The sequence below is a fragment of the Podarcis filfolensis genome, assembly GCF_964270895.1.
Source record: "Podarcis filfolensis genome assembly, chromosome: Z".
Taxonomy (NCBI): Eukaryota; Metazoa; Chordata; class Lepidosauria; order Squamata; family Lacertidae; genus Podarcis; species Podarcis filfolensis.
Genome location: NC_139617.1, coordinates 48,537,764 through 48,561,024, shown reverse-complemented (window position 1 = coordinate 48,561,024; position 23,261 = coordinate 48,537,764). Strand labels below are relative to the sequence as shown.

The window sequence follows — 23,261 nt, the reverse complement described above, 5'->3', positions numbered from 1 at the left end:
GTGCTTCACAGGATACAATGCCTTAGTTACATCCCAGTTGGACTACTGTAGCACACTCTATGTGGGGCTGGCTTTGCAAAGTGTTTGGAAGTTTCAGCTGGTCCAGTGTGCTGCTGCCAGACTGCTGACTGAGGCCTGGTTATGGAGAGAATGTTATTCCCCTGTTAAAAAAACAACATCACTGGTGACCAATCCATTTCTGGGCATCAGAGTGCTGGTTATGACCTATAAGGCCCTACATGGCTTGGCTCCAGGCTACCTGGATAATTGTATCTCCCTGTCTGAACCTGCCCAGGTGCTAAGATCCTCTTGTGAACACCTCTCCACAGTTGGCGGTGACACAAGAGAGGGCCTTTTCTGCAATTGCTCCCAGATTGTGAGACCCTTCCCAAGAGAGATTAGGATGACTCCCTTTTTCTTATTAACCTTTTGTTGGGTAGGCTAAGCCTTTCCTATTCAGGACAGGGCTTTGGAAATGAAGGTGATGGCGGCCATTGGGCTGCTGTCAGGGCAAACTGTACTTTAATGCCGGTTTTAACAGTTGTGCAGAAGAGAGTGTCTTCACCTGCTGAAACCTGCAGTTCTTCTCCACAGCTATTAAACATACAGGAACCCTGGCTCCATCACTGCTGATTGGCCACCCTCAGGACAGATAGGGAGGAATGAGATTCATGTGGTGCTTAACAGTTGCTAGTATCAGTCTCAAAAATGCAGCTCTAGACCAACTGGCGGCCAAGGACTCTTCCCGAACATGCACTCCCTTGCTCTGTGAGATCCCAAGCCCTTACTGGCTCCTGTCCCAGTTTCCTGACTGGGTGGAGAACAGCCTCTCCTGGAGAGGTCAAGCAGAGAGCATAGTAAAGAAAGGGAGAAAGTATGTACTGTAATTCCGAGGGGTTTTGTAATTTTTAGGGTTTTTTTGGAAGCACGCAAATACTTCTTCCTTTTTACCAGCAAATATCTCTTTTCTCAGGGACGCAGGTAGCACTGTGGGTTAAACCACAGAGCCTAGGACTTGCCAAAAAGAAGGTCGGCGGTTCGAATCCCTGCGACGGGGTGAGCTCCCGTTGCTCGGTCCCAGCTCCTGCCAACCTAGCAGTTTGAAAGCACGTCAAAGTGCAAGTAGATAAATAGGTACTGCTCCGGCGGGAAGGTACACACGTTTCCGTGCGCTGCTCTAGTTCACCTGAAGCGGCTTCGTCATGTTGGCCACATGACCCGGAAGCTGTACGCCAGCTTCCTCAGCCAGTAAAGCGAGATGAGCACCGCAACCCCAGAGTCGTCCACAACTGGACCTAATGGTCAGGGGTCCCTTTACCGATCTCTTTTCTCAGTGAGAAATGTTGGTGTTCTTTTATGGTTTGCATGTCTTCATGGGTACTTGTTGAAAAGCAACTTACATATGTGAAATATAGAAAGATAAAGATGGTCACAATTAATAAATGTTAATAATTCTGTTCATAATTCTCCTGAACTGGAACGGTCCGTCCTACATTCCTCTAACAATTAAGTCTGTTGAGCATTTCATAGAATCACAGAATTGCAGAGCTGGAAGGGGCCTCAAGGGTCATCTAGTCCAACCTCCTGCAATGCAGAAGTCACAGCTAAGGAATCTGTGACTGGTGGCCAATCCAACCTCTGCTTTAAAACCTTCAATGAAAAAGGGTCCACCAGCTTATGAGGGAGTCCATTCCCCTGCAGACAGCTCTTACCACTGGAAAATGCTTCTGAATCTACTACAGTCAGAATCTCCTTTGAGTCCATTGGTTTGTATCCTACCCTCTGGAGCAGCAGAAAACAGGCTAGTTCCATCTTCCATGTGACAGCCCTTCAGATATATATGAAGATGGCTGTCCTGTCACCTCTCAGTCTCCTCTTCTCCAGGCTAAACATCCCCAACTCACTTCACTGTTCCTCATAAGGCTTGCTTTCCAGATCCATTATCATATTGGTTGCCCTCCAGAAAGACTTTTCCAGAAGGATCCTTTCCCCCGAAGGTTTGTGAATGCACACACACCCTCCTGGCACCAGTCTCTAAAGGGGGAATGTCCTCTGGAAGTCCTGGCTTCGTTCAGCTGTGGTGATGAATTACACTTGGCAACCCCAGGGAATGTGAGGTGGGGATGGAGGGGCATGAGAATACATGCCCTTCCCACCTGAGGCTGCGCATGGACAGGCGTCATGGGACAAGAGTCACTCCCCTGGCAAGTGCAGACCTGGTGGCACCCATCCTCTTCTCATGATGCTGCCTCCTGCTTTTCGAATAGGCACCCACCACTGGATGCCAGAAGTTACCTCCAGAACAGCTCAGCTGCAGGATCAGGCCAGAGATCCATGCAGCCTAGAGTAGCCAGCCAGGCATATCCAGGAGGCACAGTCCTTTCTTCCTGCTGTTCCCTAGCAGATGAGGCAGACTCTGAAGGCCATGCAGCCACCATGACTGGTAGACATTAACAGACACCTCCTCCTCCTCTGATCATAGAACTGTAGAGTTGGGAGGGACCCCAAGAGTCATCTAGTCTAACCCTCTGCAATGCAGCAATCACAGCTTAAGGACCCCGGACAGGCGGGCATCAAACCTCTGCTTAAAAACCTCCAGTGAAGGAGAGGTTGATGGCAGTGGATTCCATCAATCAAGCTGGGGCAAGATGAACGTGTTTATTGGACTATGCAGAATTAGATAAATTAACAGGAAGGTTTCGAAACCTGCAGGACCAGAGATTCTTAGAAGACTGGAGTAAATATATGAACTATTTGAAAAGCAATAGTAATGAACAGATTACGCTAGTAGGACTGCAAGAAGTTCTGTAAGGAGGACTATTTGAAATATTGCAAGAAAAACTATGAGGAGAATTATTAGTTGATGATAATAAGGAGTAATAGAGAAATTAAGAAATGCAGAATAAGTGATAAAGAACGGAAAATCATCAGAGGTTGTCGATGGAAGTCTAAATATTGTATAAGATAAGAAGTTATCTTAAATGATTGTTGAAAATGATATGTAAAAAACCAGAGAGAGAGAGAGAGAGAGAGAGAGAGTGGTACCTTGGGTTAAGAACTTAATTCGTTCTGGAGATCCGTTCTTAACCTGAAGCACCACTTTAGCTAATGGGGTCTCCTGCTGCCGCCGCGCCGCCAGAGCCCGATTTCTGTTCTCATCCTGAAGCAAAGTTCTTAACCTGAAGCACTATTTCTGGGTTAGCGGAGTCTGTAACCTGAAGCGTATGTAACCTGAAGCGTATATAACCCGAGAGACCACTGTATGAAGGACACATATTGAGTCTTCCCTGTGTCACTCACCTCTAAACAGGAAAACACCTGTCTGCACCCCCCCACTCAAATAATAACAAAGACCCCAAAATAATGCCCCCTAAAAACAGACCATCCCAACCAAAGCACCAAATTGTAGAGTTGGAAGAGGTCCAAAGCATCATCTAGTTCAACTCCCTACATTTTTTTAAAAAATGGAAAATTGGGAGAGTGAAGGGAAAGGCGCTAAGGGACTATCTGGAGGTTACAGACTAGAGTTCTAAGTTATAACGCTTATTGTGTAATATATTGGCTAGTCTTCAGGGGTGACACAAAACTCTCTTGATCTCTTTTAAAATGTTGCCGTGACAATCCGTGCAGCATCTCAAAACCAAAGGAAGTGACTATCTCATTTCAGAATGATTGCTTTAAACCCAAGTGCTGATTCATGCAGCTTTAGACAACCAAAACGGACAGCAAACTTTGATTGATGTTTCTTCAGTTGTGTGCAAGTCCTGCATCTGGTGAAGCTCAAGAACACCTAGGCTCTCAATAGCAGCAAGAAACCCTCTCCAGAGTGCAGTATTGTGGCCACAATGGAGTCAGAAAGAGCTTCCAAGGTCACCACTAGAGTAAGAGGCTGCTGGTAAATTTGCACGTGCTTGTCTGCTCTTATCCTCTCCAGGTCCTCCACATTCCTCCTCAGCGTCCTTCCGACACCTCACCCACAAAGTGACCCTAGAAGCCCATCCTCATGGGTAATACTCCTTTCACTCTGGTGGGCTCCAATCAGCACAAAAGGTTAGGAGACATCTTTTCAGTGACTAAAGGCTCTGTTTCCATGCTGGTTGAGTGGGTCTGGGATGCTGGAGGTGGAGACCAGGTTGGAATCTGGCTGCTCAAGGCTGTAAGTTAGATGCTTCCCCATTTCTGGGTTCTCAATGATCTGTTGTCAGCAGCTGCAAAAGACGCAGAAATTTCTGCCTCAAGAGCTGCAGCTGCACTGTTGGAAAGCTACAGAAATAATATATGACTACACTTGAATGAGGGACACGGGTGGCGCTGTGGGTTAAACCACAGAGCCTAGGACTTGCTGATCAGAAGGTCGGTGGTTTGAATCCCCATGACAGGGTGAGCTCCTGTTGCTTGGTCCAGCTCCTGCCAACCTAGCAGTTCGAAAGCACGTCAAAGTGCAAGTAGATAAATAGGTACCGCTCCGGCGGGAAGGTTAAACAGTGTTTCCGTGCGCTGCTCTGGTTTGCCAGAAGCAGCTTAGTCATGCTGGCCACATGTCGGCTCCCTCAGCCAGTAAAGCGAGATGAGCGCTGCAACCCCAGAGTCGGTCACGACTGGACCTAATGGTCAGGGGTCCCTTTACCTTTACCTTACACTTGAATGATGTTTTGCTTTGTGGCGGTCAGTCTGGATGATGCCACGAGTCCCTTCCAATTCTTAGGATCCTGTACCTGGGGAGCGTTAGATTCAAAGAGAGGATCCTACTGCTAAACTAGCCAGAGAAGTTTCTTTGTAAGACAATGGCCTTGGCTGGCCACTGCAGTGTCCTCATCCGCATCCCAAAAGGATGGGCTCCATTGCAAGAGCTACAATGAAGGGAGGAGGCCCTCCAGGCTGATGGTGGGCCTTTCCTCTCCCTCCTCACCTGGCTGCTAGATAGGTGAACAAGAGCCAGGGTGGTGTGTGGGAGATGAGCTGGAAAAAGCAGGCTGGAAGCTGGAGACCCAGAGACACGCTTGCTCTGTGCTGGATACCAAAACCCATTGGGATGTTAATGCTGTGAGTCTCTCCATCTCGTGCTCAAGTTGTATAGATGTGTAAATAAAACTACATATCCTAAAGACACCGCAATCTCCGGTGACTTTTACTCCAAGAAAACCGAATCTGGGTAAGCAGCTGGAACCACAGGAACTTCTCACCACTTGGAGACTGGGGTGCCACACAGCAATATGTTAATGAGTCCAGCAATTCGGGGGGGGGGAGAATGAGGAGGTGAACTCTTTTGAGGGGTACTTGCCCCCCCTGCCCCCTCCAGCACCTCCCTCGGTTGAGAGTGTCATTGTGGACACAGCCCTGGGTTGCAAGAGAAACATTCAGAGGTATGAATATTTTTAAAAGGGGATTCAATTATTACCTTTGATGCATAAATTCAAACTGTGCTCTTACAAATGTTTGAGCAACTCTGAAGCAAATCCTACCCAAGCCCATCCCTTGTGTCCGCTATCCTGGGCTGCAGCCTCTGAGCTAGAATTCCTGGTTCTTGTCCAGAGGATAAAATGTTTCATTTGCACATATAAATAAACCATCTGGGCCTAGGAAGGCTTAAATCAAGCCCTCTCGAGAAGGGAGAATGTCAAAGCCTCTCTCCCCCATGCCTTACTTGCAAATTAAGTTAAAGCAAACATCTCAAGCCCTTTTAAAAGGCCTATCTATTTCCTCACATATTTCCAGAATGTTTTACTTTCTGGAATGCCCAGCTATTTGAATCTGCTGGAAGGAAAGGCCGCAACTCGCTTGTCCCTTTGAAAAACAGCGTGGAGGTGGCTCTTCCTGGTAACTCCCTAAAGATTGTTCATTTGTGGGAGTTCATTTGTGGTTAACCTCCGGGAAGTGCAAGAGGGATGCATGAGGCCAAGGAGCTGACATATTAATACAACAGTCAGTTCGGAAGTGGGAGCAACTCTTTATCTCAGGCCAGTAAAGGCTGAGCTGTGCCTGTTTCCCGCTTCAGAAGCTAGCTGCTATTTTCCTTTCTGGGAATGAGACAGAAAAAACCCCCAGAGAGGGGTGTTTGCAAGCTTCTCTGCGGCTCCGTAATGAGAAGTTTCATCACAAGGGACCAGCTTGCCTAGAAGACTAGGAACAAAGGTGGCAAGGACTCTTGCACCTTTAAAAGAAGTGCAGAAGAGGGAATTTCAGCTCCCACGCAACTATTAAAGGCGCAGGAGCAACACAGGTCCTCTTTTGAATTGGGCCACCTGAACACTGTCTTGCCCTCCTGCTTGTACCTTTGCCATGGAGAGGCAAGGAGAATGTTGGGTGCATTCTCAGTGAAATATACTCGAAGTCGAGAGTGGATTTCATGCTCTTTACTCAGCTCACAGTGTTGAGGAGGAGTGGAAGTTCCCACAAAATGTCTGCTTTATATACATTATTTACACAGTGGGAACCACGTGATTGGCTAATTCCGGGATTCTCCTGTAGGCCAATCAGGTTGCGGATTCACTTCCACCTGGAGCAGCTGGATTGGGTGGCTCCTGTGGACCAATCAGACTGCTGCATTCTGGATCCTATTGTTCTAGGACCAATCAGATTGCTGCATTCTGAATCCTTTTGCTCTAGGACCAATCAGACTGCTGCATTTTGGATTCTATTCAACTCAGTACATAACACCCAGGGTCCTGCCTCAGTTCATAATGCAGTCTGGTGCTGAGTGCCCAGGCTGAGCTGAGTCTGCAGCATACTAGCACATTCCATCCAACAATCATACCATCTGCATAGGCAGATTGTGTGTTGAGCAGCACACCTGTAGTTATTCACAAATAAGTGTACCTGAGTATGGAAGAGCTGACCTGTACAAATCAACAAGTGTACCCTCTTTCATGCAAACACTTGTACATGTGCAGAGACAAAGGCAGGTACCCTGTGTTCAGTGTAATGTGTGAACAAGGCTTTTCGATGTGGCTGAGGGTCATGTCCACCCCCTTTCCTTCTTTAACTTTAAAAAATAAAGCCTTGTGGATGCTGGTGGTGTTGTGAAGCCTGGAGCAGCATGGGAACGATGCCACAACTGGCTTCACATATTCTCTGTCCTTCCCCACCTGAGCAGGGAGGGCAGAGCTCTTTGAACTCAGTGTAACAAGGTGGATAGATGGCCAGATGCAAAAAGGTTCAAGAAAGGGTAACCAAAATGATCAAGGACATGGAAGGACTCCCCTGTGAGGAAAGGGTGCAACATTTGGGACTTCTTAAAGCTATGGTCTTAAAAAGCAGAGACATCACCTTGCCAACAAAGGTCCATATAGTTAAAGCCGTGGTTTTCCCAGTAGTGATGCATGGAAGTGAGAGCTGGACCATAAAGAAGGCTGATAGCCGAAGAATTGATACTTTTGAATTATGGTGCTGGAAGAGACTCTTGAGAGTCCCATGGACTGCAAGAAGATCAAACCTCTCCATCCTTAAGGAAATCAGCCCTGAGTGCTCACTGGAAGGACAGATCCTGAAGCTGAGGCTCCAAAACTTTGGCCACCTCAGGAGAAGAGAAGACTCCCTGGGAAAGACCCTGATGTTGGGAAAGATGGAGGGCACAAGGAAAAGGGGATGACAGAGGACGAGATGGTGGGACAGTGTTCTTGAAGCTACCAGCATGAGTTTGACCAAACGGCGGGAGGCAGTGGAAGACAGGAGTGCCTGGCGTGCTCTGGTCCAGGGGGTCACGAAGAGTCGGACACAACTAAATGACTAAACAACAACAACAAGCTTAGAGAAAAGGCAAGAAAGAAGCAACCTGAGAGAAGGTTATAAAATTATGCTTGGAATCAAGAAAGTGGGCAGAAAAAAAGCTTTCCTCCCTCTGTCACAACACCAGGATTTGTGGACATCCAGCAAAGCTAAATGTTGAAAGATTCAGGGCAATGGCAAAGAAAGTACTTCTTCATGCAGCACGGAGTTAACTATGGAACTTGCAATGATGGCCACCCATTTGGAGGACTCTAAAAGAGGATTGATTCATGGAGGACAAGGCGATCAGCATCTGCTAGGCATGATGGCTCTCTTCTGCTTCCACAACTGGAGGCAGTAATGCTGGGAGCCACAGGAGGGGAGACTTGTGGTCAAGTCCTGCTTGCTGCCTTCCCACAGGCATCTGGTTGGCCACAGAGGGAACAGGATGCTGGGCTACATGGTCCATGGGTCTGATCCAGCAGGGCTGTTCTGGTAGTCTTGTGTTTTTAAAAGCAGCCACGGATCTTGCACCTTTCAATAGGTATCGCTTGCATGATAATGTGCACCTCCTGAAATTCCCTTGCCTGCACAACTGTGAAAGGCACAGAAGCCCTGCGTGGGTTGGCCTCTGGCCGCCCTCACAAGGGTGGCGTGCGATTTCAAATCACACCCCTCCACACACATTACTTTACAAAAGCCCCGGGGAACAATGCTGTGTTATGACCCAGGAAACGCAGCTTCACTTTGGGTCATGAGGCTTTCATTTAAGTTTATACTATGTTTACTAAAGACGTTGGTAGCCTAGCTTTTATCATGAAATCTCAGGGTGGGGAACAATAAAACTTACTTTTTATTGTAAATCAAGTAAATCAATAAAAATACTTAACTGAGGTTCTGTCTCCCTTAACATAAATCCTGGCTATGGCCGTGGTGCAATCAGTTAAGAAATGAGCTAATACTCCAGTTTCAATCCTTCAAAACCAGTGGAACACCTCCCCCAAAAAATATATACACACAAACAAATTTTATTTATACCCTGCCCTCCCCAGCCAAGACCAGGCTCAGGGCAGCTAACACTAAATATAAATATAGTAAAAACATTCAAAACAAAACAAAACAAATAAAAAACAGTTGATTAAAATATAAGTTAGAATACAGTTTAAAATGCAGCTTAAAATGCAGCCTCGTTTTAGTGGTAGCCTATAGATCAAAGCTATAAGGGGAGAAAACGTCAAATATTCACCAGGGCCAACTATGCATGCTGGTCCTACATGGACCAGAAAAAGAGCCGAGGGAAAATTTATATACAAAATCCCATATGAGGGGTTCCATAAAAAAATAAAATAAATAAAAATGAGAGGGGGGGTTAGACTGAGTCCAGCCCAAAGGCCAGGCAGAACAGCTCCGTCTTGCATGCCCTACAGAAAGAGGTCAAATCCCGCAGGGCCCTGGTCTCCTGCGGTAGGGTGTTCCACCAGGCCGGGGCCAGAGCTGAAAAGGCCCTGGCTGAGGCCAATCTGACCTCCTTGGGGCTCGGGACTTCCAAAGTGTTGTTATTTGCGGACTGTAAGGTCCTCCATGGGGCATACCAGGAGAGGCGGTCCCATAGGTACGTGGGTCCTAGGCCATATAGGGCTTTAAAGGTTAAAACCAGCACCTTAAACCTGACCCTGTACTCCACCGGGAGCCAGTTCAGCTGGTAAAGCACTGGATGAATGTGATCCCATGGCAAGGACCCCGTAAGGAGTCTCGCCGCGGCATTCTGCACCTGCTGGAGTTTCTGAGTCAGCTTCAAGGGCAGCCCCACGTAGAGCGAATTACAGGAATCAAGCCTGGAGGTGACCATCGCAAGGATCACTGTGGCCAGATCAAGGCGAGAAAGGTAAGGGACCAACTGCTTAATACGGCGGAGATGAAAAAAGGGTGCCTTTGCTGTAGCTGCAACCTGCGCCTCCATGGAGAGGGAGGCGTCAAAGGTTACATTAAAGTTAATGAAGCACCAGGGCTAGGATGGGGAGGTGCAATTATTAGCTAACACATTGTCTACTCATGATCCCAATTTCTATGACTCCTTTTGGGTCCCTCCAGGCATCCTTTTGACTATGTATTCGTGACAATTCATGAGCAGTGCCGGATTTACATATAAGCTAAAAAGGCTCAGGCTTAGGGCCTCACTCTCTTGGGCCCCCCCAAAAAATTAAAGGAAAAAAACTGGATGTACATTTCCAAAATATAAGATAAAAAACAAACAAAATAAAACCTACATACAGCAAAGGTGTTATGTAGGCTCCTGTTTCTTATGTGCAAATGGCTTTAGATACCTATTAGGTCCATATATTCCCATATAGCATATATTCAACACAAAAACAGTGACAATTTGTTGTTGACAATGGACAGCTGGACATATAAAGGGCCCCATTACCTTCAGGAGCTCAGGGCCTCATCAAACCTTAAAACGGCCCTGTTCATGAGGCTATCAAGACTTTAGTATGAGATCCTGCTTTCAATACAGTTCATGCCTGCAAAAGTTTTGGGGAGGGCACACTTGAGTACATATCCTGTAACTTCCTGCTGCAATCTCATGATGTTTCATTCTGCAAATGTTTGAGGTACCACTTTTGTTGAACTACAGCCTTTTCCAAACAGCAATAAGTGGCAGCACTGAGGAAGTATCACAGAACAACTAATAAAGCAGAATCAATCCACCACTAATTCTACTGCTTCAAGAACATGGCCTCATCCACAATGTAAATGTAAATCAGTATCATATCACTTTAAACAGCCATGGCTCACCTCTAAGTATCCTGGGAAGTGTAGTTTGCTTAGCTTGTTAAGAGACACCCCCTCATTCCCATCAAAGGGCTACAATTTCTCAGACTTAGACAACCCCTCTAGAAGGATACCATCAGTGGCATAGCGTGGGTTGCCAGCACCTGGGGCCATGCTGAGGGGCCGGAGTTTTCTGTCCAGATTTTCACTTTCTGAAATATGGCAACCCTATGGTGGGAGGGAGGGAAAGAGAGTACACATGCGTTTTTCTTTTTTAAAAAACCCAAACCCCAGGAAGTATTCATCCAACCACCTGTCTTCCTAGCTGCAGCACCTATATAGTTTGCATTTTTAACATTGTTGTTGTTGTTTAGTCCGACTCTTCGTGACCCCATGGACCAGAGCACGCCAGGCACTCCTGTCTTCCACTGCCTCCCGCAGTTTGGTCAAACTCATGCTGTCCAACCATCTCTGTCGTCCCCTTTTCCTTGTGCCCTCCATCTTTCCCAACATCAGGGTCTTTTCCAGGGAGTCTTCTCTTCTCATGAGGTGGCCAGAGTATTGGAGCCTCAGCTTCAGGATCTGTCCTTCCTGTGAGCACTCAGGGCTGATTTCCTTCAGAATGGAGAGGTTTGATCTTCTTGCAGTCCATGGGACTCTCAAGAGTCTCCTCCAGCACCATAATTCAAAAGTATCAATTATTCGGCTATCAGCCTTCTTTATGGTCCCGCTCTCACTTCTATACATCACTACTGGGAAAACCACGGCTTTAACTATATGGACCTTTGTTGGCAAGGTGATGTCTCTGCTTTTTAAGATGCTGTCTAGGTTTGTCATTGCTTTTCGCCGCAAATTGCTCAGCTGAGCGTTCATTTTCTCAGCTGAGGGATATTTAAAAACCCAAAAGAACAACTATGCAACAAGTCAGGTTGAATGCCTTATCTCTACTAAATATGGAAGCAGATGTGTCATGTAAGATTAGTTCTGAGGATCTGATCAAAGACTTTACAATTAGAAAAGTAGGATCTCCCCCTCCAAATATGAATAAAGTGGAAGTATACAAAAATTCATCTTACTTTTCTATCTTACTATAGGTTTTGTTTCATTTCAAAAAATAAAATTTTATTTTATGGTTTTTTTATTGTTTATATTTTGAATTAGATATATACAGGGGCACCAACATCTTTTAAGTACTTAGGGTCTCTAAAGGTCTTAATCCAGCCTTGCATTGATAGACTTATCCTCCGTGGTTGTTGGACTTCTGCTGCCTCTCACCACTGGCCCTGCTGGCTGGAGCAGATGGGCATTGCAATCTAAGAACATCTGGAAGGCTACAAGTTCCCCATCACCAATGCAAAGGTTGACTGCCTGTTCCACCACTGGAGGCTCTACATTAAAGGGTGTCTACTTAGTCTTCAGATGCCCCACCAGTGCCAGGCTGCTTCTACTATGGGGAGCTGGAGGTTCCTGAAAACCCTGTACATGCCTTCTTGCTGCGAGGTCAAGTGCTACATCCATGCCTATGATTGTGTGCTAGGACCAAGATACCAGGCCCTACTCCAGGCACTGTCTGACCCTCAGAGGATTTGGGCTGAAATCTCATTTCACTATATTGTCAAATTCCCATCTTCATAAGCAGACAATGTGATCTTAGCTGGGGTTTTGCTGGCCAAGATAACTCATATAAACTCAGCCATATGTTACCAGGATCATCCAGATGTTTACCAATCAATAGCTCTACCTTCATGGGCTTCCAGATAATGTACAGTACTCTCAGACGGAGGTTCACAGTTCATTTCTCATTCTTAGAAGGCATTCCTGGAGCTTCAGAAAATATGAGTGTGCCTGTGGATAGCCCACCAACAGATGGAATAGATAAGTCAGATCCTGGAAAAATACCTCTTCTGCTCTCTTAGCTATTGCCAGGATGTCTTGCAACTTGTGGAATCCACATATTACAATGTGCCAACACACCTTCTGCATGATGTTCCTGTTGTTCTTGCTGCTGTCTGATGAATGGAGCTCCAATCTTCAGGAATTTATCTTGCTGCCTTATGGCAGCTAATCAGAGAGTGGGCTGGGGGGTCGCTACTTGACTCTATGGCAACAATGCCTCAGGGCCCCACAGAACACACTTCTGAATGCCCCATCATTTCTAGGCACAGGTCCAAGAGGCTTTTCTTTCCTCACACTGCTTTCCCAGGAAAACCCACACTTTATGGTCAATGTTAATCACGTTTTCAACAAAGGTCCGTATAGTTAAAGCTCTGGTTTTCCCAGTAGTGATGTATGGAAGTGAGAGCTGGACCATAAAGAAGGCTGATCGCCAAAGAATGGATGCTTTTGAATTCTGGTGCTGGAGGAGACTCTTGAGAGTCCCATGGACTGCAAGAAGATCCAACCTCTCCATTCTGAAGGAAATCAGTAAGTGTTCACTGGAAGGACAGATCCTGAAGCTGAGGCTCCAAGACTTTGGCCACCTCATGAGAAGAGAAGACTCCCTGGAAAAGACCCTGATGTTGGGAAAGATGGAGGGCACAAGGAGAAGGGGACGACAGAGGACGAGATGCTTGGACAGTGTTCTCGAAGGTACTGGCATGAGTTTGACCAAACTGCGGGAGGCAGTGGAAGACAGGAGGGCCTGGCGTGCTCTGGTCCAGGGGGTCACGAAGAGTCGGACACGACTAAACGATTAAACAACAACAATCACATTTTCTGCAGATTGGCATTTGTCCCGATTCAGCAATAAGCAGTGAGTTTGGGAAAGTGGCGAGGGAAAGCAAAAACCTCCAGGACCCATGGCTTGAAATCACAGAACACATGAAGAAACCACAAGACAACGGGAAGTGTGGATGGGTTCTCCATTTCATTCTGCACATTCTGTAAGGCCTTCCAGGAATTTATAGTGTGGGGTTATCAGGATGCAGATGCCATGAAGTCCCATTTCCCCTTTTCTGCTGAGCCAGATTGAAAAACTAGAATACAAGGATACTCTGAAGTTCTGGGGAACTTTTTTTAAAAAAGAAAGAAGTCGCTAGGTTTGCAGTTTCCCCTTTTTGCAACATGCCAGCTGCTCAGTTTCTAGATCCCTGATAAGGTTCCTAGATGCCTAAGTTGCACAGTCAAGAAATTGAACACAGCAAAGGGGGGGATGGGGGTACAATGTCTCTCCATTGGCCAATGCTCAGCGATCAGTTTCGCTTGGCTCTGCCTCTGCTCTGTTTCGACCCCATCCAGAAATTTCAAGAACTTGATGAGTTAAGAACCAATGGGTGCCTGAGCAGGCTTGTTTTCCTCTACCCTGCCCATCCCTTTGTCCTTTTATGTTATGTCTTTTAGATTTCAAAATCTGCAGGCAGGCACCATGTTGGTCTAACACAGTGGTTCTCAACGCATGTGCTGCGCCACACTCATGTGGCAGCGGCGGACAGCAATTGTGGCAGCAACGTTCAAGGACAATCAAAGAAACATTTAAACATTTCAGTGCAATATAGTATAGTATCAAAATATTATTTTAATCAGCAGAATGTTGAGAGATGTCTTCTCAAAATGAGAGCAAAAGCATCAAGTGATACAGATGCAAACACACCTCTCGCTGAGTTTGCATACATCCCTAAGGTATGCAGTTTTTTGACTGATTTGCCTAAGATCCAGGACAAAGTGCCGCCTTTCAGAAATTCCCCCCAGTCTACCTTTGAAATCCCGGTAATGTCCAGGAAAATCCAGATGTATGACAGCCCTATGTAAGAGACTAATTTAACAACAACAACAACAACAACAACAACAACAACAACAACAACAACAACAACAACAATTTATTTCTACCCCAACCATCCAGCTGGGTCTCCCCAGCCACTCTGGGCGGCTTCCAACAGAAGGTTAAAAATACATTAAAACATCAGTTATTAAAAACTTCCCCAAACAGGGCTGCCTTTAGATGTCTTCTAAAAGTCAGATAGTTGTTTATTTCCTTGACATCTGGTGGGAGGGCGTTCCACAGGGTGGGCGCCACCACCGAGAAGGCCCTCTGTCTAGTTCCTTGTAACTTGGCTTCTTGCAGTGAGGGAACCGCCAGAAGGTCCTTGGCACTGGACCTCAGTGTCCGGGCAGAACGATGGGAGTGGAGACGCTCCTTCAGGTATACTGGGCCGAGGCCATTTATATTATAAACTTTATTATATTATAAACATATTATATACATATTATAATACTATATTATACATAATATTATATATTATGTAGCTGCATCGTTTTATACTTCCTGGATGTCCCATGATCGTATTATAAAGTAGTTGTGTTCAGTGTTATAAATCAAACACCACTAGGAGTTGTTTCTTATTGTTTTCCAATGTATTATTTATCAATAAAAAGTTTAGTGTGGCACAAGCAAATTTTTATTCTGAGTGTGGCCCAGAGAAAAGAATTGAGAACCACTGGTCTAACATGTCAGAACAGACTGTAATAAATGCTTAAAATAAAATATTCATTGTGAGAGCTGTTTAGTTAGCTTTGACCCCTGCTCCCCTCTTCTTCCCACCTCTATAACTCTCCTTTGTCTGCATTCTGTAGGTTTTAGAATTTAGCAACAGGGAAACAACTTGAAAGTAGGAGAAAGGAAGGTGTTTGGTTTGCAGAATGAGAAGGGGATGCAACGAAACTCTTTCTCTGCCCCTATCACCCACTAAGCCTTGGGTACTTGCGGGTTGCCTGGTAATCAAGGGGTTAGGGGAAAGAATTCTTCACATGCTCAGAGGCAGATTCCTCTCAAGCAACTGAAGTTGTGGGAGATCAGTGGGTGTCAATGGTGATGGAACAGAGGTGATCACTGGTGCCAAAAATAGGTTAGGAGGATCAGCACTGACCTAAATTCAGCTCCATTAGGGAATGGTTTGCAGCAGGAGGGACCTGGACTGGAAGAGCTGAAAGGCCAGTTTGGTAGGACTCCTCCAGGCAATGTTGTGTAGTGGTTAGAGTGTTACACCAGGACCTGGGAGAGACCAGGGTTCGAATTCCCACTCAGCCATGAAACTCACTGGATGACCTTGGGGTCCAGTCACTGCCTCTCAGCCTAAGCTGCCTCCCAGGATAGTTGGGAGGATAAAATGGGGGGGGGGGGGTGAACTATGTACCCCACCCTGAGCTCCTTGGGAAAAGATGGGATATAAATGCAATAAACAAATAAATATTTGCTTTTATATTACTTGCTTTCTTGCCAGAGTGACCCAAAGTGATCAAACACCATGTGAACAGATAAAAACCAGCTTCAATGAGCGCAGCCAATAACAAACTTAGAAACCACACCTGTACAGGTAACAGCCAGGCCTTACAGATCCTTCCTCACTAAAAGATGCCACAAGTACGAGAAAAGATTCTAATGGAGGTCCAAAAGCCAGAGTTAAAAATGCAAGTTTTGGCCTGGCGGTAAGTAGATAAAGTAGATAAATGGGATCCACCCTGGTAAGACTTTTCCACAAACAGGGAGCCAACACTGAAAAGGTCCATAATTATTGAGCAACCATCTTGGCTCTGCTGTGAGAGGCCAGCTCCATCAGGCAAGTCTTGAGTCAGCATTGGGTCAATATAGGGGAAAGTGTTTAGAAATCTGTGTACAGGTAGGTAGCCGTGTTGGTCTGCCGTAGTGGAAACAAAACAAAACAAATAAAAAAAATTCCTTCCAGTAGCACCTAAGGTAAAGGTAAAGGTACCCCTGCCCGTATGGGCCAGTCTTGACAGACTCTAGGGTTGTGCGCTCATCTCACTCTAGAGGCCGGGAGCCAGCGCTGTCCGCAGACACTTCCAGGTCACGTGGCCAGCGTGACGAAGCTGCTCTGGCGAGCCAGAGCCGCACACGGAAACGCCGTTTACCTTCCCGCTAGTAAGCGGTCCCTATTTATCTACTTGCACCCGAGGGTGCTTTCGAACTGCTAGGTTGGCAGGCGCTGGGATCGAGCAACGGGAACGCACCCCGCCGCGGGGATTCGAACCGCCGACCATGCGATCGGCAAGTCCTAGGCGCTGAGGTTTTACCCACAGCGCCACCCGCGTCCCTAGTAGCACCTTAGAGACCAACTAAGTTTGTTATTGGTATGAGCTTCTGTGTGCATGCACACTTCTTTCCACTGTATATAAGGGTCTGGTGACTTCTGTTTCTGTGTATCTGAAGAAGTGTGCATGCACACGAAAGCTCATACCAATAACTAACTAAGCTGGTCTCTAAGGTGCTACTGGAAGGAATTTTTTAATTATTTTATTTTATTTAGAAATCTGTGTTTTGATTTTTCCTCTTCCCTCCACATCCCTTTTCCCCTTGTGTCATGTTATTCCAGGTGAAGGCAGGGACTGTCCTGTTTTAACTGGTTGTTATCAAATGTCGCTCTGGAAGCCCCTCTTAGCTGAAGAACCCAGTGCAAATCCAATCCATCCATCCATCAACAATAGCTTGTGTCTAGCATTTGCAGAGTTAGCTCAGAGTTAGCTCATATTCAGTCTTTTCTGAGCTTTGTTCCTACACTCATCACATATATTGGGAAGAGCTTTCTGACGGTAAGAGCTGCATGACAGTGCAGTGGACTCCCTTGGAAAGTGGAGGATTCCCCTTCACTGGAGGTTTATTAAGCAGAATTCTGTAGCTGTGATTCCTGCATTGCCAGGGGTTGGACTAGATGACCCTTGAGGTCCCTTCCAACTCTACAATTCTATTATACATCTTGATTTGCTCAAGTGGTCCTTACACATATTCCTGCTCATCTTTTGCTCACCCTACACTTTCCAGTGCCTCTCTCCATCGCTTCCCAAACTGCAAAAAGCCTGTTTCTTTTTTTAAAAGGTGAATCGGTTGCAGAGCACTTTTGTCACGCTTTGCAAACTGAAAGCGCAGACTTGAATCCCTCCTTTAAAGCAGTAGCAGCCTGGAGAACACCCTGACTCTGAACAAGATGGGGATTTTGAGCTCTACCTCTGGCTGTTTTCATTTCCCACTGAGGTTACCCAGGGGTCAGTTTCTCAACCCACCAGGGGCTGCAAAGAAAGGAGGTATTTGAGGGGTGGGGGTGAGGAGTGAAAGACAGAGGACCTTAGATATTCGGGCCAAGCCCACCCACGCACCCCGTGTGGCCCAAGGGCCTGGAGGCCTCACACCAGCCTCAGCCGGAGCCCTTAAAATCTTTCCAATTGCAGGATGGAATTCCACAGCTGAAAGCCTCAAGTCTGCAGACCTTTTAATTACCGACGGGGGGGGGGGGGAACACACCTAGTACAGATGCTTCCACCACCAGTGGAGAGCCTGCTTGGGGGCACTTTGCCTGGTTACCTCCAGAGCTGGCCCTGAGCACCGAAAGAAACAAGCACAGTCCTCTTGCCCCCTAAGGGTTTCACGTACTGTTTCCCAAAGGAAGTTCACTGCAGCACATTCATCTGACATCTTAGAAGTATTTCGCTCTCAGAAATAGCTCAGAAACATCATAGCCATCTGTACTGCCAGAATGATAATTTGTCTGAACTGGAAAAACCATACGGCACCCTCAACTGATTTGCAGTTATCTGAAGTTCAGGTGATGATCGATAGCATTAAATTAACAAGTCTTATTAGAGAGAGGGAAGGCAGGTAGACAGATGGTAAGGCTGTAGAAAAATGGGGTTTGTTTCTCCTACGTTAGGAAGGCAAGGCTTCGGGTTTCAATCTATGGATTGCTTGTAAATGCCATACAGTTATTTGTAAATTATTGTAACTTTTTTAAATTAAAAAGGCTTAGTATATTACAGAAGGAAATAACAGAAAGAAACAGGAGCAATATTTAAGGGCAGGAAATAATTCTATATAAATTATATACCCTGTACTATATGTTGAGTTGCAAATTTTAAAAATCCTTCATATATCAATGTCAAATCCGATTTAATCTTTTTAATGTTTATATCATTTATTTTATTTTCTTTTAACTTGCGGGTAAAGCTTTAATACACACACACACACACACACACACACACACACATGCCCACTGGTTTTGATTATCATATGAAAGAGCAACAATGGAAAATGTGAATTATAAAAGCTTTGTAAGTTACTTAAGCACATGCCATAACTTCCACAACACGCCCACATGTCTGTGCTCTGGAACCTGGTGCCTTCCAGATGTTTTGGACTACAACTCCCAGTTGTCTCAGCCAGCAGTCTGGAACTGATGGGAATTGTAGTCCGAAACTTCTGGAGAGCACCAGGTGGAGGAGGGCTCACCTAAATTGATGCACAACCTCCTCTGAGCCCGGTCTGAGTCCACACAAGCCAAACACCTCTCAGAAGCAACCCCAGCCTCTGGCTGCCTCTTTGCCAGATATTCATGCTCCAAGATGCCCTGGAGCCTCTTGCTTCCTAATTCAGGATGTGTGAAAGTACAACCTCTCCTGCGTATTCCACAGCGGAACTCTTCTGTAGCAAAGACCTGGTTCCAATCAAATTCCCATTCCGAAAAACGCAAGGGGGAAGAAATGCTGGATCAGACCAACCCTTCCCCCACCCGCAGCCCAGTATCCTGTTTCTGACAATGGTCAGCCAGACACCTCTGAGAAGCCTATGGAAACAAAGTCCATTCCCTCCTGCTCACCCTAGGAATCTGGCTAGCAGAGGGAGGCAGGGTGTCATCCTTGCCTTTTGCAGACCGACAACTGCAGCTCTCTCACTGCCACCCAGGAATGACCAGTGCCACTGACCCCAGAGACCTCAGGGCACACATTCGTGCCTAGTCTTTCTCTCTCTCTGTCTCCCACCCACACTGCCCAGGTCTCACTGGCACAAGCTGCTTGCTGCAAAAGCTTGCAGGTGTTCTTGGTGGTGGTGATGATGGTGGAAGAGTTTCCCTACCTGTGCTGAGGCTTCCAGGGCTGGCCCCCAGCAGCATCACCAAGGGAAGAGTGCAGCACAGCCCTGCAAAGTCAGAAAAAGAAGGAAGCTGGTTAGTGGTGGGAGTGAGGATGAAGAATCCTTTGGGGGCTGGAGGGGGAAAGAGGGGGCAGCAGCAGCAGCAGCAGCAGCAGCAGGGAGCGGCCAGGCGCTTGGCCAGGACTTACAGTACATTGCAAGAGGAGAGAGCCTCCAGGCCCGGTAAATCCAGCAGGCAGATAGCTGTGCCTTTTCCTGCCTGCTGTGGGCTCCAAAGGCAGCCCGGCAAAGTCCCCGCCCCGTGGGACGCTCCTCCCCCTAATTCTTGCCTCTGCCTGCATCTGCACAGGCTGTGCCGGTGGGCTCTTGAGTTCTTCTTTGGAGAAGGAAAGAATTCCTGACGAAGCACGTAGTTAAACTGTGGAACTCCCTCGCAAAGGAGACAGTGATGGCCACCCCCTTTAAAAGAGGACTGGACAAATTCATGGGTGATAAAGGCAATCGATGACCACTAGCCAGAATGGCTCTGCTCTGCCTCCACACAATAATGCTTCTGGACACTAGTTTCTGAGAGCTACAGGAGAGTACTCTTGTGCCTGGATCCTACCTCCAGGTTCCCCACAGGCATCCTGCAGGCTTTTCTGGTGTTCCTATGATGGGGGTCTTTTTTGCAAGGCTTTGAGTGTGACACATGAGCTGCCCAGAAGCTGGAAGGGACAAGCTGAGTTTTCTCCTATTGTGCGTTGGCCATAGGTGCCAACTCCCTGGGGCCCTGGGTGTCCGAGCACCCAAAAAATTCCCCATGAAAGGGCCAGGCACCCACAAATTTCGGTGTCAGGGCATGCATGGTCACGGAGCCAAGCTGGCACTCCTGGTGGTGACTTCGTGTTTTCACACACACACACACACACACACACACACACACAGCAAGCAAGCCAACTTTCACAACTTTGCTGTCACCTCTATGAAAGTGAGTAGAGGGTAAGCAGTTACTTCTGGCCCCTTCCCTTGCATCTGCTTAGGATTATATAAACTGTCTCATTTCAAAGCAGTTACAGCGGTGCAACAGTTAGACCAGTGGTTCTCAAACTTTTTTCTATGGGCCACAATTTCAGAATAAAAACTTACTTATGCCACACCATTTATTTATTATTATTGATAAGAAATACAATGGAAAACAAAAAGAAACTACTCCCAGCCATGATTGATTTATAACACAGAAAACGACCACTTTATAACACGATTATGGGACATCCAGAAAGTAAAAAAACAAGGCAGCTGCATAAAGACACGAATCACGCCCAAAATATAATATTGATTGCCCTGGCCCTCGGACACCTGGGATGTAAAAGGCAAACAAGGGCTCTCCACACTTCCCATAGAAACCATGAGTCTGAGCCGTGTTTCCCTTGCCCCTCTCCTTTCTCATGGAACACCTGCTCTTTAGCGTCAAATTGGAACAAATGAGAATCTGTGGGAAACCCAATTGCCATTTGCTCCAATGGAGCCCTAAAGAGTGAACAAAAGCGTACATAGCCCTAAGAGCATGAAGAAAGTGGATAGTGAAAAGTTTTCCTCCCTCTCTTGAAACGCTATAATTCATGGGCATCCAAGGAAGCGGAATGTCAGCGATCTTCTTATATCCTTATGCATATGCACCTGAACATCGGCACCTTGGCCATGGAGGCCACAGTCTTAGGGTCGTGTGGGTAACCTTTTTAGACACCCACAGGGCTCTTTCCTGCATGCCAGAGCGCCAACGCCACACAAGTCTGGGACACAGAGGAAACTGAAAGTTTCCGCAGCGCAGCCAGTGCTATTTTTTGAAAGGGGTTCTAAATTAAGCCTGGGTGTGTGTGTGTGTGTGTGGGCAGCTGCTGTGCAGGGCTACAAACGCAACTCTTAAAAGAGTTTCAGGCAGGGACCTTTCCCAGTCCTACCTAGAGATGCAGAGGACTGAACCTGGGGGTTCTGAGGTGTGTTATCTAGGAGAATCGCATGCAGCTTCCTGGGCCCCACAGACAGCTTGGGGCAAAAGCAGGCGGCACTCACCCTCCCCCATCTGTCATCAAAGCAGCAGCTGTATTGCAACAGGTCTTCACAAGGCCTCCCTTGACTGACTCAGTCCTGCGACTCGCCTGGGCAAGGTCCAAAAGTTTCCAAGCCCCCTCCTGCTTTAACTTATGGTGAGGCTTATTCCGGGGGTGGGAGCCCCATGGGGGCCTTGAAGATACTACTGGCCTCCCACCAGCCTGGAGCCACTGCCTGAATCTGATGTGAATTAGGAGTCCAGCATATGTTGGTCATCCCCCAAGAGAGAACGTAGGAAGATCCCTGCCCACATTATCCGCACAACAACCCTGTGAGGCAGGTTAGTCTGAGAGTGAGTCTTGAACACCGGTCTTGAAAGACCTACATTGGCTCCCAGTACATTTCCGAGCACAATTCAAAGTGTTGGTGTTGACCTTTAAAGCCCTAAACGGCCTCAGTCCAGTAATCCTGAAGGAGCGTCTCCACCTCCATCGTTCTGCCCAGACACTGATGTCCAGCGCCAAGGGCCTTCTGGCGGTTCCCTCACTGTGAGAAGCCAAGTACAGGGAACCAGGCAGAGGGCCTTCTTGGTGGTGGCGCCCACCCTGTGGAACGCCCTCCCACCAGATGTCAAAGAGAAAAATAACTACCAAACTTTTAGAAGACATCTAAAGGCAGCCCTCTTTAGGGAAGCTTTTGATGTTTAATAGGTTATTGTATTTTAGTATTTTGTTGGAAGCTGCCCAGAATGGCTAGGGGGACCCAGCCAGATGGGCGGGGTATAAATAATAAATTATTATTATTATATAGTGAGGGGCCAGTGAGCCTAATGGCTGAATAGGGATTCGAACCCTAGTCTCCTAGATCTGCATCCTGTACTCTAACCGCTACACCACACTGCCTAGTAGCCATTGATAGCCTTCTCCTTCTCCATGAATTAGTCCAGTCTTCTTTTGAAGCCACCTGTCTCTGTTGACATCACTGCCTCATGTGAGAGGGGGTTCCATACTCTGACAATGGCTGCATGAGAAGGGTTTCTTTTTATCTTCCAACCATCAGCTTCATTAGATGTCCCCTAGTGTTTTGAAAAACCTTTCTCTGTTTCTGCTAACCTGGTAGCTACTCAGCTGCAGATCTCCTTTGCCAAAGGCTGGTCCACTCTCTCATCCAACCCTAACGAACACAAAGCCACTTCCTTCCTCCTCCACATTTACCCAGAGGAGAACAATGGAACAATGGTACCATTTTTCAAAACCCTTCAAAGTCACTTCTAAGGTTAGGCAAAATACTTCAAATTCCTGGGAGCCACCATCAATTTTTAAGAGCCAGGCATAATATGTGCACAGAATGGAATGTTTTCAGTTCTTCAACGGTCCCACCATAAATTTACTATTTCCCACTGTTTGTTTTGCAGTGAATTTTTCAAAACTGCATGCCAAAACCACTGAACCCAGTTGCTGGCATGCATTGACAACAGGCCCTTTTTCTTCTTATTTTACCTAATATTGTCTTGCTTTTGCTAATTACTGGGATTATCAACAAGGTTGTGCTCCCACCCCTGACCAGTAGATTCCACTTCTGCCCCCTGCCCTAGCCAAGCTGGTTTATGAAAGGTTCCCTGAAAGAAAAAGCAGGATAACGTGCCAGGACTGGACAGAGCTTAAACTAGAAGAGGCTGGAGCAACTGCCCAAATAAGTATTCCCCCCCTTGATTTCTGTGACTCTCTCTTTCCCACCATCCTTTTGCGGGAGATTAGCAGCCCAACCTAACAAATGTGTGTTCTTGCTAGTTAGCATGAGGGGGCTAATACCAAAGAGCTGTATTGCTGATAAAGGTAAAGGTAAAGGGACCCCTGACCATTAGGTCCAGTTGCTGACAACT

At 46.7% G+C, this 23,261-nt stretch overlaps 1 protein-coding gene across 1 annotated transcript in view; it reads right to left on the bottom strand.

The window, feature by feature from the left end:
- The window catches only part of PTGS1 (prostaglandin-endoperoxide synthase 1), a 46,027-nt gene extending 26,373 nt beyond the window's left edge, over positions 1–19,654 (bottom strand). Inside the window, exons 1-2 of the mRNA XM_083597331.1 lie at positions 19,537–19,654; positions 19,331–19,393 (exon numbers count right to left, since the gene is read on the bottom strand). Coding sequence (XP_083453457.1) covers positions 19,331–19,393; positions 19,537–19,543 — 70 coding nt within the window. The 5' untranslated portion in view covers positions 19,544–19,654. The remainder of the gene's footprint in view (positions 1–19,330; positions 19,394–19,536) is intronic.
- Between the last annotated feature and the right edge of the window lie 3,607 nt (positions 19,655–23,261).